Source organism: Stegodyphus dumicola, chromosome 2 (assembly GCF_044657685.1).
Source record: "Stegodyphus dumicola isolate Sdum_Otavi_A_Nest chromosome 2, ASM4465768v1".
Classification (NCBI taxonomy): domain Eukaryota; kingdom Metazoa; phylum Arthropoda; class Arachnida; order Araneae; family Eresidae; genus Stegodyphus; species Stegodyphus dumicola.
In genome coordinates this window covers 257,961,785-257,983,063 of record NC_140769.1, presented here as the reverse complement: position 1 = coordinate 257,983,063, position 21,279 = coordinate 257,961,785, and the positions used below count along the sequence as shown (strand labels likewise).

The window sequence follows — 21,279 nt, the reverse complement described above, 5'->3', positions numbered from 1 at the left end:
CACGGAGAGCTCTAGTTGGAATAGTGTTAGGAATATATAGTTTTGTGGTGTCCGTCGATAACGTAGCGGTAAAAACATTGCAGACGAAAACGTCGTGGGCAAAACAACGCAAGGCGAAAACGTCGTGCTACACAAAACATTGTGGGAAAAAACATTGCAGTTTTAAAACAACGTGGTACAAAACATCGTCGTCGAAAATAAAGCGGTTAAAAAACTTCGCAGTTTAAAAACATCGTCGTCGAAAATATCGTGGTAAAAAATAAAATATCTACAAATCATTGCAGACATGCTTTTTTCAGGTTTTAATAACTGTAAATGGATATTCCCATAATGTTTTGTGAGCGCAAGATGTAAAGAAGGATAATTTTTACTTTCACATTTTTTTATTAACTAATAAATTTTTGCTGAAAAAGTAAGAAGGAAACTTAAGCATAGAAAATTAAACGCAACTTATAGATTATACTTTTCGTGAAAAATTACCAGTAAAACCTTTATAAAAAATGATATATTAATGGCCTTTGTTAGTTAACTATGTCGGTTTAAAATTCTATTAAGTGCTATAAGTTGCGTTTTATTTTCTATGCTTAAGTTTCCTTCTTTTTTCTCCGCAAAAATTTATTAGTTAATAAAAAATATGAAAGTAAAAGTTATCCTTCCTTCCATCTTGCGCTCACAAATCATTATGGGAATATCCATTTACAGTTATGAAAGCCTGAAAAAAAGCATGTCTCCGATGTTATCGTCATGCGATGATTTGTAGATACTTTATTTTTTACCGCGATATTTCCGACGACGATGTTTTGTACCACGATATTTTAGAATTGCGCTGTTTTCTCTTTGTGATGTTTTCTCTCATGATGTTTTGTAGCACGACGTTTTCGCCTTGCGTTGTTTTCTCCACGACGTTTTCGTCCGCGATGTTTTCGGCTGTAACCATTTCAGAGAGAGAACGGCTCTGATTCGATCCCAGAAAACAGAGGTTTTGTCCTTCTCTGTTCAAGAAAAGTAGCCCTTTCGAGCTAAAAAGAAAAAGTTTTCGTCACAAAATGCACTGAAACTCATCCATGAATGCCTTCGTGGAGGATTTGCTAAGGGACTGGCTCGAATACACATTACAGATAGGAAAAACGATGAAAACGCCCATGCAGCGAGCCCGTTTGCTGGATTCGAACCTCGGACCGAACTTCCAGTGTTCGGCGACTTTACCGCTCGGCCCCTGGTGGGCTAGAGTGTAATCTGGATATTGTTTCAAGATTATACATTAGACTTTTGAAATTAACAGCTTTTAGCGAAGAGGATATTTAACTGAAAAATCTGACCTGAGATTTCGAAAGAATATGAAAGTTCAGTGGAGATTACGGTTGAGGAAGTAATAGAAGAAATTATCGTCTCATCAGCTGATGAGATAGGCTCTAAAAAGGAATCAGGTGGCAGATTTAAATGTGAAGTAGTCCCTTCAAATTCGAAGGGAAAATGTTATCATATTTTATCCCTAAAATTTATCATTAGTCATCAGGAAAAGCACTCGACCACTGATGACCTAGAAATTTTTAAACTTTTGGAATTTGATTCCATTCGTTGATTATAATTGCGTAAATCGGATAATTATTTGTTCACATTTTTTGCATTCTGTTCGCTTTATACCTTCAGTAAGTAATCCACTACATACTTATTATTACGTAAAGCAGTAGTATTTGTATTGCACTAAAATGACAAAAATATGACACATCTGTCCACAGCAGTGCTTCTAGAATTTTAAGATAAATTACAACTTTAGCCAGAGCGCACCGCAGCCCTAAATAAGATGAGCTCCGGTACTTCTTCTTATAAAACTGAACCACAATTTAAAGGGAACAAAATTTAGAATTCCTAACGTTTTAGTTTAACAATAAGCACACTATGCAATATTCTTATTTCCCTAGAAAAACGAGCTCAGGAGAACGTGAGACGTTCAAATAAAGTCCGCTCACTCACATGCGGAAACCTTTCCGCAATGCAATAAATTTGGGGGAGTTTGTTTAGGAATGTCTAAATTTCTCGCCATGCCATCGTATCTAGTGTATTGTTACCGATGCTTACAGTTAGTTATCCTCGCAGGAAGGAAAATTTGTGTTCTTAAATGTGCGTTAAGTGACAACGAGTACAATAAGAGTGAAATACTGAGATAAACTGCTCAAGCACGTCCTATACATCGTCATCCCACAGTATCCACTAATTTGGGGGGGGGAGCGTAACCAGCAACTTTACATTTAGGAGTCCGATTGAGGACTCATTTACCCCTGACAGCCATCTGCTCGACAGACAGACAGACAAAGTAAACAGATATCTTGCTTTGCACCAGCTAAGTCTTTCTGCACCGATGGGCGAAAAATCAAGCATTGGTGCGAAGGAAAGGTATATAGAAAGGGGGGCAATTTCGTATTTGAGGAGAGTAAAAAGGAACTTCGTACATTTTTTACGAGTTCAAAAGGCCAGAAAGAAAAGATGGGACAAAAATAAAATTTAAAATAAATGGCCCAAAAATAATAGAGGAGGAAAAAAAAGGGCCTATAGAAAGAAAAGGAAAAGAAGTAGAAAATATCCTAAAATACGATTGTGTCCATGAGTGTAGTTAAGGCGTTCATCTGCAAAAATTAGTGTCTTTAAGAAGCAAACTTTAGCTAAGTTTAAAAAAAAAAAAAATAAATGAATGAATGAATTCCTACGTGGTAAAGTGTATGCCCTTATCTTGAGACCTAACTAGAAAAGACATATATCATCACAGAGATGTACATAATATTTTAACTAAAGTAACATTAAATATTACTGTTCCCAAAAAATTCATGTATATTTCAGAAAAACAGCAATTGACAAAATCGTAAATCCATACACAGTGTGAGAGCATTTCAGCAAAAAATAAATTATACAGTTTATTTTTCTTAAATATTATTTAAATATAAAATTAATTTATTAATTTAACCGTTTTAATTTATTATAATACAAGTTTAACAAATTCCGTCACACTGTATTTTTATTTGCTCATAATTCTAAGTATGAGACGTGAAAAAAAAAGTCGGGTATCTTAGTTACAAAAATCACAATCTATACTCATCGGTGGTCAAGAGATTCCCATTTTTCCCTCTCAAGAAATTCCTAAGCACGAAAAGGGGGGGGCATCCGAAGGGTGTGAGTTGCTGATAAGAACAGACTACTGATAAGGAATGTGGCGTCTCTACGGGATAGTTACGAAGAAAAGAACCACATGACCTGCTACTATTACCAACTGTTGTATAATGCTAGAATCTTATGAAAAATAATAAATAAAGATGGCTATAATTATATCAACAGAGAGCTGCGGTCAAAGAGAACGTTCTCTCTCACCAAGATTCCCCTCATTTTTTCTTTCCACACACTCATACCCTCATTCTGTTTCGGCTTGGAATTTTCATCAGCTGTACTTTAAGTATCTTTAATTTTTGTGATGATAAAAAAACTCCCCCTCCCCCTACGATCAGAACTTAAATTGGGCCAGAACCCACCGTATCTCGGCTCCGGTGCTTCTTAGTTTTTGTAATAAATCATAATTCTAGTCGGAACGCACCGGAGCCCTGAATAAAAAGACTGCGGCACTTCTTTTATGTAGTTGAATAACAATTCCAGTAGAAATTTTATTTCGAAAATTTTATTTTAACAATAAAATTATATTAAATCGCGTATTAAATTTCAATTTATCTCTTTACATTTTATTTAATTTTAATTAGTTAATCACTTCAATCTTTAATTATTTCAATAAATAATTATTGATTAAATAACTATTTATAAACATTAATTAAATAGCTATTAATTAATTTGATAATAATTAACTATTTAATTTAAAAATTATTAGAGTTTAATAGTCATTTTATTTATTTATTCACTCTTGTTCCTCTCTGCTGACGGTCTTCCATAGGGCTGCGGCACTTCTAATCTTAGAAATTAAGCCCTGGTCCACAGAAAAATTTTTTATAGAATTTCTTGTATTCTGACTTCATTTTTCAAAGATTAAATTTCCAGCAGTTCTGTTAAAACCTTCTATTTTAAATTTGTGTCCATTGACGGCCAAAATATCTTTACTTGTGTTCGTTAGCTCTTCTTTCATTATTTTTACATTTCCGTTGCATGAATATATCAATTTGGCGACTTTCCAAATTTTCGGAACCTGCATTTTGCAAGTTCGCCAAAGAGGGCTATATCGCCAAATTAGTTTATTTTTTAAAATTTTTAACTGTTTATCTATACCAGAATTAATTAAACTGTGGGTCGCGACCAGCAGCAGGGGGTCGCCAAAAATTTTAGCAGTTTTGATCTTTCTGTAATTCATTATAATAATTTTACAATTACCAATTATTTTTACACGGCGTATCTGAAAATAGATAAAGTAAGACAATACAGACAAAGAAGGAAAAAAAAAAAAAACGAAACTGTTTTGACGCATTCTTTTTATAATATAAACGTTCATTTTACTTGCTTTCCACTCGACGTTGTCATTTCGTCTGCTACTTATTTAAAATTTTCACATCGTTCTATGTCTTAAAATTAGAAATTAAAGTTAATGACCTTAAACTGCAATAGTATATTCCTGTACAAGTGACAAAATTAACAGTTTCACTTACGCATATGTCGGATTTGCGCAATGTTGATAGGGGGTCTCACAAAATTTTCGTAAATATTATGGGTCCTGGAGTCGCGAAAAAGTCTCAGTTATAAAAAGAAGTCGCAATTGAAAAAAAGTTTAAGAAGCCCTGATCTATACGAACAATATTAACATCAAATTTCTTTAACTGTCATATGTTTCTAGTGTAATTATTAGTAGTATATTTCTTGTATTCCTGTGTGAGTACATTCATAGATCACTTTTTTCAAAAAGATTAAACAGTTCAAAACTAAAAGACCTCTTAGTAAGGAAAATTTTCTGACATTTTAAACAAACAGCATTTGGCCAACCAACATCCAGGATATTCGAATCCCGCGGACGGGTTGGCAGCATGGGCGTTTTCGTGGTTTTCCCCATGCGTAACGTGTTAATAGAGCCAGTTTCTTCTAGAAAGTCCTCCACGAAGACGTCACTCCCTTCCGTGTAGTATCTTAGGGCGCAACACATAAATAATAATAACAACAACATCCAGGTTACTGCTTGGGAGAACAATTCAAAACCTAATAGTCACAAAGATGTGTGTGTGATTATGGCAAAGCCTCGAGGGCTATCTGCCTAAGGGGAGGGATGCCTTCGTGGAGGACTTTTTAAGGGAAACTGGCTCGTATACACGTTACACATGGGGAAAACCACGAAAACGCCCATGCAGCCAGCCCGTTCGCGGGATTCGAACCTCGGACCGAACTACCAGTGTTCAGCGACTTTACCGCTCAGCCGCTGGTGGGCAGTCAGAAAGATGAATCATTCACTCTGATGTTTACAAGAACCGCTCCGAAACCGAAAATTTACTTGACTCAGTTTAAAATTGCCAAAGTTGTGCTTGAAAAAACTGATATTGCCTTAAGCAACAGACTTCAGCAAGACTTTTAAAATCATGCATTTACACCAAGTAATTATCACACTTCGTTATGTTTTATGAACTCAAAATGCATATCTGAGTGTTCAAAGATAGTTTCAACTTTTATATACTTTCTATTTATATTTCTATGTGTTTTTATATATATTTTTAGATTATATACTTTATATACATATTTTTTAAATATATATATATTAATTTTAAGCTCAAAGCTGCATCATCTGCTTCATATATCCTGTTTAAAACTTCGTACATTCTTAGTACATTAATCTTTACCAGGACTGGCCTCTCCATTTCAAGTGACATCTCATATGATCTCATTTGTCACTTCATATGTCATCTCATTTGTCTGATCGTTTATTTCTTTATCTTTAGGTGATTTATTAGCATAAAGGAGGCGTTAGCCCAAACGGACTTCTGCTCCCAAAACGGGGTTTTGCGTTTTGAGGTTTACACGGGATATCGCTTTTTCAAACCATTGCTAGCAAACATTACTGCCCTGCATTCTTTTTAAAGAAATTAAATAATGAAGAATCTGCATAAATGTATGCATGTTTCGCGCACTGTGAAAAAACGACGGTGCCTACAGCCATCCAATTCTGAATAACGTACTCCTCCACCTGAACCTGGAAACCCGAATTTTAAATTTTGTATTTACTTTATAATCTATTTCATATTTTGTAAAATTAATGATTTTTTTGCTTAACAAACTCGACGATTCGAAATTGAACAGTGGCAACAGTGCATGGAATAAAATATTTCTATCTCCAGCGTGCGAGACTGTCTGTCGGAAATTCTAAAGATATGCCGTTTTTAAATATTTTTTAATTTTCCCGCTGAATTGAATTTACTGTAGCTTAAGTGCGAAGAACGCGATATATAATAAATAAAGCTAACGCACAAAACGTTAATAATAAAAAGACAAAAAAAAAGGCAAAGGTTTTGCAAGGCATGTTACCAAGAAAACTGAACATGTCGCTTTGCTGCTTTTAAAATTCTTATAATTTTGTTGTTGAATTGCATTAGGCATAAGTGCGAAGAAAATTATGCTTAATAATAAATCTAAATGACAAAACAGGAATGAATTCAACAGCAGACTGGTAGGCTTCCAGCTCAGAGAAAACATAAATAACCTTAGCAAACCCTTTTGGGCAACCGTTAATATCTGAAACCATTCAGTTTTTTTTTTTTTTTTTTCCTCTTTACTTTGTAATGACTTTTGTTAATGATTTTTTTTCTTTTTAAGTGACATATTTGTGCCAAAGAATATGTTAAAGAACATAGACGTTCTTTGTTTGTGCTTTACCATTTTTTATAGCATTAGCACTTCTGAACAAGTTGGTTAGATTGGTTAGTTGAATATGGAAAGCGCACGAGTGCTATTTGTTTAAATGATGCCTTTCGTACAGGATTTTCTAATTTTATTGAATAGGATGGTCTGGTAACAGCCATTGGAGCGGCTACGAGATAAGCAGCCCTCAAATTTAGCCTATATAAGATGATATTAAATTGCAGTTGAATTGTTTTTCAGTTGTTTCATCTAAGCGATAAAATCCGCTTTGTTACGGAAATTTGGCAAAATATAAAGGGGGAAAGTTGGGGGTACTCAAAAGAAATTTAGTATCGATTAATTTTCTTTTCGAATTTGTGTTTCAGCAGTATTCAGTCACAGAATTAATAAAAAAAAAAAAAAAAAAAAAATGTGGGCACCATATTACTTCCTTGTACGGCCTACTAAACCATACACATTTTTTTGCCGCACTTTATTTAAACTTATTTCCTTGAATTATTGTAAATTCATTAATCGATCCCTCGAGACAAGTTGAAAATGCTATAAAAAGACGCAAATTTCGAAACTAAATATTCTGGTCAATTTTTGTCGTTTGTTAGACACGCTTCTTATCATTTTATTTTTTCATAAAGCGTATAAAATTTTTCCATATATAAGTATATAAAATATAAGTACTTGCAAATATAAGTATCCAAATATAAATACAAGAAACGGGAGATCGCATTAAAAGTTAGATTTCGTTATTTGTCGAAAGTTCTTTCCCCCCCTCCTTTTTAATTTGACGACTATGACAAATGATTGTGAAAATAAAGGCCAAGAAAGAACCCATTACATTTCTTTCTATCTATCTATCTATCTATATATATATAGAGAGAGAGAGCTTAATTTCTAAAATTAAAAGTGCCGGAGCCTTAAGGAAGATCGTCAGGAAAGAGGAACAAGAATAAATAAATAGGTAAATAAAATGACTAAAATAGCATAATAATTTTTTTTAAATTTCAATTTGAAATTTAAAAAAAAATATTAAAAAAATTTTTTAAAGGATTTTATATTACGCCAAAGGGGTTTTTTTCTTTATTGACATACCTATACACGTTTCGAGAGCATTTGGATTCATGTTCCTTTAGGCTAAAAATATTTAAAAACAGCATATCTTTAGAATTTCCCATAGACGGTCTCGCCGCTGGAGATAAAAATGTTTCTTCCCGTACAGTGTTGCCATTGCTCGCTTTCAAATCATTGAGTTTGTTAATTAAAAATTCATTTGAAAAAGTTTTATAAAATGCACAATAACGTCGTTTTCTCACAATGCAAAAAACATGCATACATTCATGCAAATTCTTTGTTATTTAATTTCTTTAAATATAATATAGGCAATAATATAATACGCAAAATACCATTTTGTGAGAAATAGCTTTTCGGGGATAACGCTCCTTTGGGCTACTATTAATTATTAAAGTAATTAAAATTTAATGAAATACAAAGAGATAAATTAAAATTTAATTAACGATCTTTAATATAATTTTATTACTAAAAATAAAATTTTCGAGTTCAAAATTTCTACTGAAATTGTTGTTCAGTTACACAAAAGAAGTGCCGGAGCCTTTTTTTTAAGGCTCAGGTACATTCCGACTTAAATTATGATTTATCCCCAAAACTAAGAAGTACCGGAGCTGGTCTAAGGCGCAACTTAAGCTCTCTTTCATTTAATTCTCAAGTAACTCCTTATCACCAAAAATGATTCAGAATCTGCAATATTTCTTAACAATCACTCAGTTTCAATGGAGGTTTGACCTTGAGTCCCAACCCTCGGGTGCTAAACACCCCTTCCATTTCTAAGCAAATAACGTGAAGAAATGGGGACGTTCTAATTTAAATTCTTTGGATCTAAGTGCATTCAACATTTAAGTGTAAACAAAATTATATTCTCTAAAAGGCCTCTTTGTTGATAGTCTTGTAAGCAAGGAAGTTGCTTACCTTTGTGAAATCACAAAGGCCTCGGGGCCACCTTTATTCATTCCTCAATCTGCAACGGAATATAAATTTAGCTGTTTTTCGGATACATTATCAGAACTCTATATAGCAGGGTTCGGTGAAGTTTGGAACCGTCTGCAGTTTTTGTGTGAACGACGATTGATCTAAACATTTTTCAGGCATTTATTCCCGTGGTAAGTGCGTTTATTTTCTTCCTTGAATTTTATATTTGGATAACCGCGATCTTCCGACCCAGGTTGTTATTTACTTATTTATTTGGGAGGGTGAGGGTAGTTTACTGCATTAAACTTCAGAAATGAATTTTCCTTAAAGCATAATATTTCCTTTTCATTTCTTTAACTCTCATAAGTTTAGGTCTTAAAAATATTTTAAGCCTTTTTATTATTATTATTATTATTATTATTTTGCAGCTTCGTTTTGCGCTGTTAGGACATTTATCATCTTTGCCAGCTTGGCAAATGGTGCCAAGGCACATGGTTATACTCTATTTAAGATCTATTATCCAGTTATCCTTCATTTAATCTCTCAAATAGCTAGCTTCCTCAGAGTCCCGTTGCAATTTATACTTTCAAACTGTAACTGTAATTGTTTAAATATTTTAACGATTTCAAAATGCTTATTTTTAAAAAAAATTAATTAATATTTAAAAAACTCTGTAATTTATTTACTTATATATTTTTGCTTATGTGTTCTCGCCTTGTTTTAAATTTATGATTTTATCTGATGGTGTGTTCTGAGTATATGAATATGTTGGAAACTTCAATAGATGATGTTACTTAAGTTAATGTATAATTTTGCATGATATTATATGTATCTTGATCTTATGTGTCTTCTGTTACTGTGTCTCAAGGTAGAGGCTAACGTATTGTTTCCCATGTTAAAAAATAAAAGTTTAATTTAAAAATTTTTAAATTTTAGTTTCCGTGTTATAGCAAAAGTTAACTTCTAAACTAGACTTATACTGTTATGTGACTGGACCCCCAATATTTATATTTTATTATTAATTTTCCCCCATCTTTACATCTATTCAGCTTTACAAAACACACTCATTACACACACCTGGAAGACTCTATTTAACGTCAATGACAACAACTTCCTTTGACTACACTCATGGACACAATCGTGTTTTTTTTTTAACAAAATTCTCTTACTTCCTTTCCTTTTCTTTCTATAGCCCCCCCATTTTTAATTATAAATATAATTTTTTTCCCTCTTCATTACTTTTGGGCCATTTATTTTTTACTTTATTTTGTCCCATCTTTTCTTCCTGGCCTTTCGAACTCGTATAAAATATACGAAGTTCCTTTTTACTCTCCTCTGAAATATGAAATTGCCCCCGTTTCTATATACCTTTCCTTCGCACCTATGCTTGATTTTTCGTCCATCGGTGCAGAAAGACTTAGCGGGTGCAACAAAAGACATCTGTCTACTTTGTCTATCTGTCAGTAATGAACGAAAATTTGAATAATGACATGCTTACTTTATTTGGTACAGCTTGAGTATAGGACCCCATTGGCGATTTTTGGCTTGTCGCACTTTTTGGACGGTTGTTTTTCTGGTAACCCAGTAAAATCTAGAATACTCGACATCGGCAACCCTGTCGCATTCCCGCGTGTTTTAAACTGGAAAGTGTCATTTTCTTCAAAGGAGCAAAATATTGATGTATTCGACAAATTTCTAGAAATTGTAAGGGACATAAATTGGGCAGAGTATAGGATTTCCTTGTAAATTTATCATAATTTTGTAAACTTTACTAAATTTCCAGCATTTCTTTTATTTTTAATTTAAACATGTATTCTGGACTCCTGTTTTCAATTTCATAACTTAAAACTTGCATTTTTAATATTGCTGCTTAAAATATCCCTCCATGTACTTGTGCATTTTCAAACTTTTCTTTACTTTTAATTTAAACATGCATTAACTCTTATTTTCATATTTTTAATTTAAACATGTATTCTGAGCTCGTATTTTCAATTTTACAGCCTGTAATTTGTATTTTCAGTATGACTGCTAAAAATATACGTCCAATTATTTATTAATTTTCAGTTTCACTGTTTAAATATACATTCTAAATTTGTATTTAAAATTTTTCTTGTGAAAATGTGCATTCTAACATCTATTTTCAATTTTACTGCTTTTACAAGGCTTATATTTTCAATATTACTACTTAAAATATGCCCGTACTTACTTATGTACCTTCAAATTTGCTGTTTAAACATATATTCTAAAATTTTTTTCTGGTTAAAACGGGCTTTCTCTAACTTGTGTTTTCAATTTTAACGGCTTTTCCGTGGCTTGGCGACATTTCTGGTAAGCCAAAAAATCGCGAATGGGGTCCTATACTCAAGCTGTTCCCTTTAATTTTTAATGTTCTATCCTAGACCTATTTAATGAGCCTAGGCGTTGAAACTTTAAAAAAAATATACGGTACAGAAACACGGGTAATATGCTTCTAACTTATAACACATGTTTCCGCCTAATAAAATATTTAATTAATAAAATATTTATTTTAAATATCTGAATTTTCAAACTTAATAAAGTATATAATAAAACGTACATTTCTTGTAAATTCAATCAACTATGGATTCTAGATTTTGTTTTGTTATTTTGACCAAATTAAGATTTTAGATTTTTAAAGTTTTTGTGTGTATATATATTTCGCGCATTAAGCTGCTGAAACATTACTAGTAAACACATAAACTAAGAAATTTGAAACCACTTTTTCACAAAGACCAAAATGTGAAATTCATAAGTAATCAATTTCAAATAATCCTATAAATGCATGAAAGAATTTAATAAATGTTAAAACTAAAATTCTTCAAACAAGCAATACGCCAATTTAGAAAAATCAATGAAATTTAAAGAAAATAAACAAAATAGGAAAGGAATTCTGTCAACTTCAATGCCAGTTCGGCTGGAGGAGGAAGAGTGAAATTAACTGAAATCCCTCTTCCACAAAAATCCTTGCTTTTCTGTATTGAGAATTAACCATTGAACAATTTCAATGGATTTTTAGTCCAAAGAGGCTTTGTTACTGAAGGACTATTGTTTTCGTTTTGCGATTTCATGTTGAATCACCATAAATGTCTGTTTCACTTTTCAAACTGTTGCCACCAAATGTCTTGCATTATATTTAAAGAAATGAAATAATAAAAAATCTGCATAAATGTATGGATATTTCTCGTATGGATTGAGGGTGATATTTCTGATTCAAATGAAAGCGATTATTTTCTGGGAATAAACAATATAACAAGATGAAGTAAAATAAAATCCCATGGATATGTTAGAATTTCTGCTAAAAATAAAATTTGTGGATATCGTGGATGAAATGGCTGCAACGTATTCAACGGCTTTAAAAAACAAGTTGTGGGCCTACGGCTATTTTTTATTCCATGTTGAACGTTGCTGCAATAAATACACAGATAATTTTGCTATCAACGAAGAAACCACCTACTGGGCATCGAGCCTGACTCTCATTTCTAAAAAACACTGGGATTTCAAGTAATAGAAGATTATAAGCAGACAAGAAGTCACATAGCAATGCTCCTGCATAGACCAAAAGTAAAACTGGGCAAAAATGAGGTCGATTGCAAATTTTAAATAATGTTTTAAAAATTTTTTTTTTTTACTCCCTTCCAGAAATATTCAGAGAAAGTTAAGTACTATTTAACATATTCCACTATTAAAATAAAAAGTGCTCTAATTTGAAATGGACCAAATTGTATAGAGAGTATTGTATCATATTGTCTAGAGCATTGACTATAAATTAACTTACATTTTTTCCATTTAGAAGAGGCCTCAGAAGCTAAAAAATAATGTCATATTTGAGAAAGTATTTTCGGAAGGAGCTCAATAAAGAGAAAAGAAATAATGCATAATTTTAATATTAATAATACAATAAACTTTGATCTTAATTTTTCTAAGCCTTAACCGAATGAAATCAAATTACCTTACAAAAATTTTTCTAATGTAATTAACGAGACTTGTGAAAATATTTCATTCAAATTAAATTGTTCTGTGAAAAGTATAGCATTTGATTCCGTTCAGAATGAATTGATGTTTAAAGATGTATTTCTTTCATATATTTAGGACTCTAAAATATTGTAGAAAAAGAAAATATACACAATATGTATATTTATGATGCAATTACAAAATATTTACATTCGATCGTGTCAAAACCCATTGATCTTAATGATAAATCATCCAGTGTATTCATCACCACGAAGAGATTGCCAGTGCTTCAAAGCAGTGTATGGAGTGAAACGGGTTACAGCCACTCCATCTTACTTCCTACCTCTGTTGGCATATGTAATAAATTGAATAAAACTGATACAGTTGAATATCAGATAAATCATCCATGTGGTGAAACACGTAAATCAAATTTTATATCTAGCTTTCCACATTTAATAAAATGCGTACGAAATGCCTTTTTGAAACATGGGTTTTGTACACCATTTGGAGAAGTGCGGCTAGAAAACAATTTATGCATGGAAGAAAGATTTTGATGGTGTAACTTTAAAAGCAGTGTCACACATTAATAAAAAGCATCTTTTTCCCAATAACTTTGAAAAGATATGAATGGAAATAGCATTTCAGTTGTTTAGAAATGAAGTAATCAATGGCCTAATTTTTTTTCAAAATGAAATATAAGAGGTGTACAGTACAAAGTCCGAAATCCGGACGCCCAATATTCAGAATGAACTAAAATCCGGACCTATTCTTTGTCAAAACCGCCAACAACGTTTTCCTCATAGACTTTACGCATGCGCAATTGATTCCCCCCTTCGTGCATAATAAAACATCAGGAGAGTCCCGATTCTTGACTGTAATAAATGAAGATACTATAAAAGAAGTTCTTCATTGTGATGAAAATGCTTCCAATCATCAGTCAATTAACGAATGGCGAAATCTGTAGTATTATTCTATATCCAGAAAATACCTCTACCGATAGTGAAGAAAGTGACAGCGAAGTTACTTAAAACGAAAAAATTTTGATTGACAAGTAGTCAGAATTCTCTACACATAGCAGTTACAGCACTTCAACAATGTAACTGAACAAGAGATTATGTTTGTCTAAAATTGAAGAGAATTGAAGAATAGCACAAAAAACGAAGCAATTTAAACAACTTGCATTGAAAGAAATGTTTAATAAGGTAAATAAATATTAAGCTTTTTTTTTTTTTTTTTTTTGTAAATTTTATACACTTTAGATCACAAATCACGATTTCATATTTTTAATTTTATAATTTCTACATGCCATCTTACTAGATTTAAACTGATGATTCAATATCCGGAATCTCCGAAGTCCCGACGAGTCCGGATTTCGGACTTTGTACTGTACAGGAATTTAGAAGGTACAGTACAGGTTGTGATACGGATAAATTCATTAATTCATGTAATGACATCTAGATATACTGTGGAAGCTTCATTTTTACATTCGCACAAGCATACAGCATTATTAATTTTTAAGCATCGGGACTGGATTCAGAAATGTATATGTTATGCATGTGTGTATGTATACACACACACATACGTACATACATATTGTAATGTATTTACTTTGCTACACTACCAACATGATTCCACTAAGAAACACTAAGAAATGTAAAGAAACCACCTCCAAAAATATCCGTGCAGACGATGCGCACAATTGAAAATGTTTTTTCAGTTATTCTGTAAGTTTTGACTAAAAAGTTGGTTGTTCATTCAAAAATGGTGAGATTTCTTTAAAACTTTATTACAGACATATAAAACAATAAATATCTGGTGGTAGTCTCTGGGATAGAAAGGTGAAACCAGTGCATTTAAAAACAAAAAAAATACAGTACTTGCGAGTATACACACACATACATACATATTGTAATGTATTTGCTTTGTTACACTACCAACATGATTCCACTAAGAAATGTAAAGAAACCACCTCCAGGAATATCCGTGCAGACGAGAAAAGCATTTAAAAACAAAAGAAATACAGTACTTGCGAGTATAAATTTTTATGAATGTGGTGCCATTTTTTAAGAAAATGTTTCATCCTATTATTGAATTTAAGTTAAAGAACAATATTCTGATTTTAAACTTTTGGATTAAAGCATCAAAATATTTAATGTTCGTTTGAAATTTGAGCTCTTGTCGCAAATTTAGTACGTTAATATTAGAATATTTCAATTCTAAAATTTGAACTCTTGTATTAGAATGTCAAATTTATTACGCTAATATTATAATATTCTTATTCCTAAATTTGAGCTCTTGGCTAGAGGCTTGAATTCTTTTGTATTTACTCTAGTATAATTTATTAAGAGCAAGCGTTGCAGATTTTTGTTTATTGGAAAGCACATACATTTTATTGCATTAAGTGTTTTAGAAAGGAAAAAAAAAAAAAAAATGTCTCATACTTGAATTTCTAATTAAAAAAAAGGCTATATTGAGCAAGTTGATTTGAATTTTTTAATATTGACTAAAAGCTTTTTAAGATTAATTTTGAAACGCTGTTGAAGAGTGTTTTTTATTTATAAACATGTCATTTCTTGCCAAGGGTAAAAAACAAGATTTTATAGAAGTAGCTGAAGAATTAGGTGAGGAAGTGCCGCTAACTAGTAATGTTCCAGAAATTAAAAAATAATCACTGAACGTCAGTTTTACCGTGAGGAAGAAGTTAAATTAATTCTAAACCGAATAATTGCTGAATGTCTGGCTGAAGAAGCGAGAGCTGGCTCAGGAAGCGAGAGAAGAAATCTGGCTCGAGAAGCAAGGGCATATGAATTAGAAATAAAGCAGCTTGAAATTGAAAATCAGGTAATACAAGCTAGAGAATCAACAGCGAATATAGTAGAATTAAGCAACAAAATCCAGTTGTCACAAATTACTCCAAAGTTCGACGAAAAAAGGGATAAAATGCGACTATATTTGATAAATTTTAAGAGAAAAGCTGAAATGGCTTAGGTTCTTAAGAAAGATTGGATGGCTTATCTTTTGAGTGTTTTACCCACTGAAATCTCCAATATGTTAGTCAGAGAACCATCTGAAGATGCGACTAAGTACAAATATGTGAAAAATCTAATCTTAAGAAGATGTAAACTTAACAGTGAAAAGCTGAAACAATGCTTTTATCCACATCAAAAGACTCTTGGAGAAATTATGCTCATGAACATTATAGTTATTTTTTAGAGTGGATTGGGGATTTAGAAATTAAGACATTTGAGAATCTGAAAGATGTAATAGTTACCGAGCAAATTAAATATAGAGTTCCCATGGAAGTAAAGGATCATTTTCTGGACCAATGGATGAAATTTAAAACTCCACATGAGCTAGCAGAAAAATTAGAAGTGTATGAGAGTATTAAACAGAGCTTTAAGAGGATAAATCCTAGAAAACAAGATTTAAAACTTCAAGAAAGTCATTAAAACATGAATAAAATGCAAAGTGGTTATCATAAAAGACATAATCCTAAAGAAATCTCACCATTTTGAACGAACAAGCAGCTTTTTAGTCAAAACTTACAGAATAACTGAAAAAACATTTTTAAGTGTGCACATCATTTGCATGGATGTTCTTGCGTGTGGTTTCTTTACATTTCTTAGTATAATTATATTGGTAGTGTAACAATGAAAATACATTATGATATATATACACACATCTGTTGATCCCCATAAAATGTTAACTGAAGTACAAATTATTTGTGTCATAGTTGTCCACTGTTTTGTAGTTATTACAAAAGTAGATCAACTAAAGCATTCTGTCAGGCAGTATGGGGATAGGTATTGTGCAATAAAATATGCACATATCAAACATTTGTAGGTACAAATTTTAAAGTTATAAACTTCTAATACTCTTATCATTTATATTTTTGTGAAAACACTTATGAATCTCTTGCGAAACATCTTACTTAAATGCATTTCTAAATACTTTATTTTGATACACCCCATGGTTGGGAAAAATTGACATGCTGACATTCAAGAGCAGATAAATATATGTCATAATTAACTAATAGAAGCATGCAAAATTAAAGTAAGGGGAAAATAGCAGCTTAGCTAATAAAAAAAAATTAATGTAAGTAGCTTTAAATGAAGGTGTGAGTCTATTGCTTTATGTGAAGTCATTTGCTATGTTATTTGATAAGGGACAGAATGTAGAGTATTATATAGTGCAGGTACCAGAGCAAATATTAATATAAGATCCTGGAACTTGATGAAGAATTTATATATCAAATATTTCTTAACAGGAGAAATTTAATGTTTATTACTTCAAAAAAGTGTTAGGGATATATTCATGGAATTTTTAATAATAGGTGCACCATTTTGCCAATAAATTTATTTAAGCTGAAATTAAAATTTTAAATTAGAAATATTTAATATAATTTTTATGAAATGGCTAACTTGAAAAAGGTCATAAAAATCTAATTACCAGCTTCTGCAATTTTTATTTCTTTGTTAATTTATAGATGTTGCTATTTTGAAAGTTGAATTTACTTTTCTTTATGAAAGGAAAATTATCATTATCAGAATTATTAAACTAGCATGAATCAATCTGAAGATGAACATTAAAAAGTATAGAATTTTTATAATATATGCAAGCAAAAAATATTTAAAAATAAAACACTTCTGTAGGACATTTAAAGGAACCATAAAATTAAATGAATATATTTCTTAAAATAAAGGAGAAAAATTTCATGTGAAAGATGTTAATTTAGACCTTTAAACAGAAACTGAGATTGCTATAAACGTCTCTGATTTATGGGGCACATGCAATCACAGTGCCATCTAGTGGAATGTAAAAATTTGATTACCATAAATAGCCCTGATCCGTATCTTGTAATGTAGTTGTATCATCCTCTTTTGACATTAATTGCCAAATATATAATTAATTCTACAAAAGTCGTTGAATTTTTTAACTGTTAGTTTTAATTTTTTTGTCAGTTAGAAAGGAATTATTTTCCTCATAAAAGAAGAAAAGTGACTAGTGTTTTGTAAAAGTTTTTTTTAAATGTATATTTTATGTTGGAAACACAATTTTTTCCTCTATTTATTTTACCCAGCTTTGATGCACATGAAATATAAATAGAAATATCAGTAAAATTTTTTAAAAAGTGCCATAATAATGCAGTAACATTTTAAATCGATCTTTCAGTTACAAGAGCTGTTATTTAGAGGGCATTTTCAGTTTGCTGGTTCCATAAACAAAGTTTCAGAAAATTGGTTTATTTAAATAATACGAACAGAAAGGGGCAGTGGAGAAAAGGGGCAGAGTACTTCTAGAATTATTTAGTCGTGTAATTGAGTTAAATGCTGTGTATTTTGCTTTGAGGTAGAAAAACTTCTGTCTAAATTAATTTTTTTTACACTGGTATATATTATCTGTAGTAATCTATGTAACCGTCAAATATGAAACTTGATAACTATCAACATCATTTATCAGACTTCATTTTTATCAGCACTAAGATAAACATTGAGTTTTATGTGTACATAATGATACTATGTATACATAATGATTAATCGATTATGCATAATCAAGTTTAACTGCATAATAATAGCTGAGCAACTGATTATGCATAATAAAACAAGGACTAGGGCTTCTAAATTCTGTACCAGCCCAGACTGTACATAAACAGAGTTATGATTTGCCAATACAGTTGTTTGTAAGCCTTATGCAATGTTTGAATATATTTATTTATCCAATATTCATACTTTGAAGATGGATTAAAATCTAATGAAATTTAAGTTTTTATAACATGTATTTCATTATTTTATATGCTGTACAATATTTAACAATACTAATTGTGAAGTCTGTTGGTCATATTTGTGATCTATTTTTCCGTATTAAATATGTAAAATCAATAAAAATATAAATTATTTAAAATTAAAGCACATACCCTTGATTTTTATGTCAGAAAAACAAACTTTAAGCAGCATTTTAAACTCATGGATTATCATAGTTTTAAAAATTCGCTGAGCATCAAATAAAGTTTCATAACACACTGTATGGATATAGATGAACATTTCTTGTCACATCATATGAAAGTCTGCAATTTTTCATCAAAAATTTCTCTCTTCTTTCCACTCTTCTTTGTATTTTCTTTGTATTTTCTGCATTTCTTGCTCTCCCTTTTCCTCATCATTACAGAAATACAGAATTATTACAGAAGCAATAGAAACAGAACCCGAACAATGGAACTTTATACCTGAACAAAAAATTATGTGTACATATAAAGTTAAAGATAAGAAGCATCTTAAACAACATACATTGAAATAAGTACCTGATAAAGGAAACAAATAAATATTGAGTTTTTTGTTTTATTTAAAATAAATTATTCAATAATTTTGATTCCATTACAATTATAAATGATTCATTATTTCATAATAAACTTTTTCATATTTTCAATTTTATAATATCTACGTGTCATCGTACTAGATTTAAACTGATGATTTAAATCTGGAATTGCCAAAGTTCCAAGAAGACTGGATCTCGAACTTTATACTGAAATATGCATTATTTGTTCAGTGGGTAGTTACTTTTATTCGTTTTTTGAATTAGCTTTTTGCTGTACAATGCAATTCCACTGTACCAAATTTAAAGGGATCAGAAGTTTGGTTCAATATATCAGATGGTTTCCAGTATCGATCCCATAAGAAAAGGGGAATTATCTCACAAAAAGAGTATTAATTGACATTAATTGCCCCCCCACAAAAAGAAACAAACTGATTATCATTGTCAAATGTACTAAAAAGAGGGAATAAGTTTTTTCATCTTCTTAGAAATTATCATATTATTAAAAGCCAAATGCAATTATTATTATGTGAAGTTATCAAATATGATTTTTTTTCTGTTTCAAATTTTGCCATATGTTTTGTTCAACAAATTAGCATAAAATAGTTGGTTATTTTTTCATGTTCATATGCATTTTCATAAGTGTGCATATTTGTTGTGTGAAGTTTCTTCTATGAACTTTTATCACGGAACCATTTGTGTTGTTATGTCAAAAGAATTCTTTTGGTAATACAAAAACTTAGTTAAGTATGTTTTCTTAATTTTGTTATAGTGCATTTCTTCAAGAAATAACTATGGCTTTGACTAAAGTCCTGGGTGTCAGCTCCCCTATTAATATAGACATGCCTACTGCAAAAGACATCCAAAAAACAAAAGAATTAGAGGAAGTACTGAAAGAGTATGATCTTTTTGAATCACATGAAGAATTTGCTTGCAGGTAATGTAATGTATAATGCAGTTTATTCAAATTTTTGTGCTTGATATCAAGACCATAATTAAATTTTCCTTAGTTTACATAATTTTATCTAGAAATAAGTTTTGTTATTTTGAAATTTTTTATAGATTGGAAGTTTTAAGTAAGTTGAACAACTTAGTGAGACAATGGATTCAAGCCACATGTTTACAAAAGGTAGGTGAAGCAATTAAAAATATTTCTTTTATTATTTCTAGAAGAGAATATTGTAAATAAAGTGATGTTAATTTATTTTCAGAATATACCTACAGATGTAGCTGAAACAGCCAATGGGAAGCTATACACATTTGGTTCGTACAGGTTAGGTGTTCATACCAAAGGTATGTTTTTAAATTTTCATTCTTCAAGCTGAAAATATAAAAGCTTAAAGTGTACCATAATTACTATTTTAATACAGGTATCATATGATATACAGTACAAAGTTGAAAATCTGGACATCTATTATCCGGAATGATCTAAAATCCAGACCTCAAAACCACTAACTACGTTTTTCTCGTGGGATTTGCGCATTTGTATTTGATTCCTACCCTCTGCACATGATAAAACATCTAGAAAGTCCCGATTTTTAATTTCTCTTCGACAGGAAACAAAATACCTTCTTATTGAAGAAACAATCGTTTTAGCATAAATTTGTACTATCGGTAATTTGGCTGTGTTGCTGCGTATTTCCTTGCCACATATCTCAAACTGAAACATTCCGCATAGATAAATCGTTGATCTGATGCCAACCTGGCGAATCATTATTTATTATACTTTCCTTTCATCACCGCATGTTTATCAAAACATGATAACTTGAGTAATGACTCAAGTAGCGATGCCTAAACAATTTTTTCATGTTAGTAATTGAATAATAAAGGAATATGGTAACCTTTTATGTTGACATTACGCTTGGCGCTGATTACAGATTTAAGTTAAATGTGGTAAAAATGTTGACAGGGAAAAATTTCCTTCCATATGCTGAGAATAGATTTTGTTGATGATACTCATAGACCCAAAGATTACATTTAGGGCTATTTGAATTAAAAATAACTGATTTGTTATTCACATAAAGCCAGAACCAGCGCCAGGGGTCGTATGGTCGCACCAAGTCGCAAAATTTAGGACCCATAGAAACTGCATCAGATATCTAGGGCTTGCCCTCAATAAGGTTTAAGTATGTGTGAGAATTTATTTATTCAGAACTCTGATAAGCATGTGCAAGAAATAGACATAAGTAAGTGTAATAAATAACA

The 21,279-nt window shown here is 31.2% G+C and overlaps 1 protein-coding gene across 7 annotated transcripts in view; it reads left to right on the top strand.

Moving 5' to 3' along the window:
• Positions 1-21,279, top strand: part of LOC118193788 (poly(A) polymerase alpha-like) — a 91,528-nt gene that overhangs the window by 34,616 nt on the left and 35,633 nt on the right. For all 7 annotated transcript variants that reach the window (XM_085812082.1, XM_085812077.1, XM_085812076.1 and 4 more), the window contains 3 exons: positions 19,847-20,011; positions 20,137-20,203; positions 20,286-20,367. In XM_085812082.1, coding sequence (XP_085668208.1) covers positions 19,869-20,011; positions 20,137-20,203; positions 20,286-20,367 — 292 coding nt within the window. In that variant the 5' untranslated portion in view covers positions 19,847-19,868. The remainder of the gene's footprint in view (positions 1-19,846; positions 20,012-20,136; positions 20,204-20,285; positions 20,368-21,279) is intronic.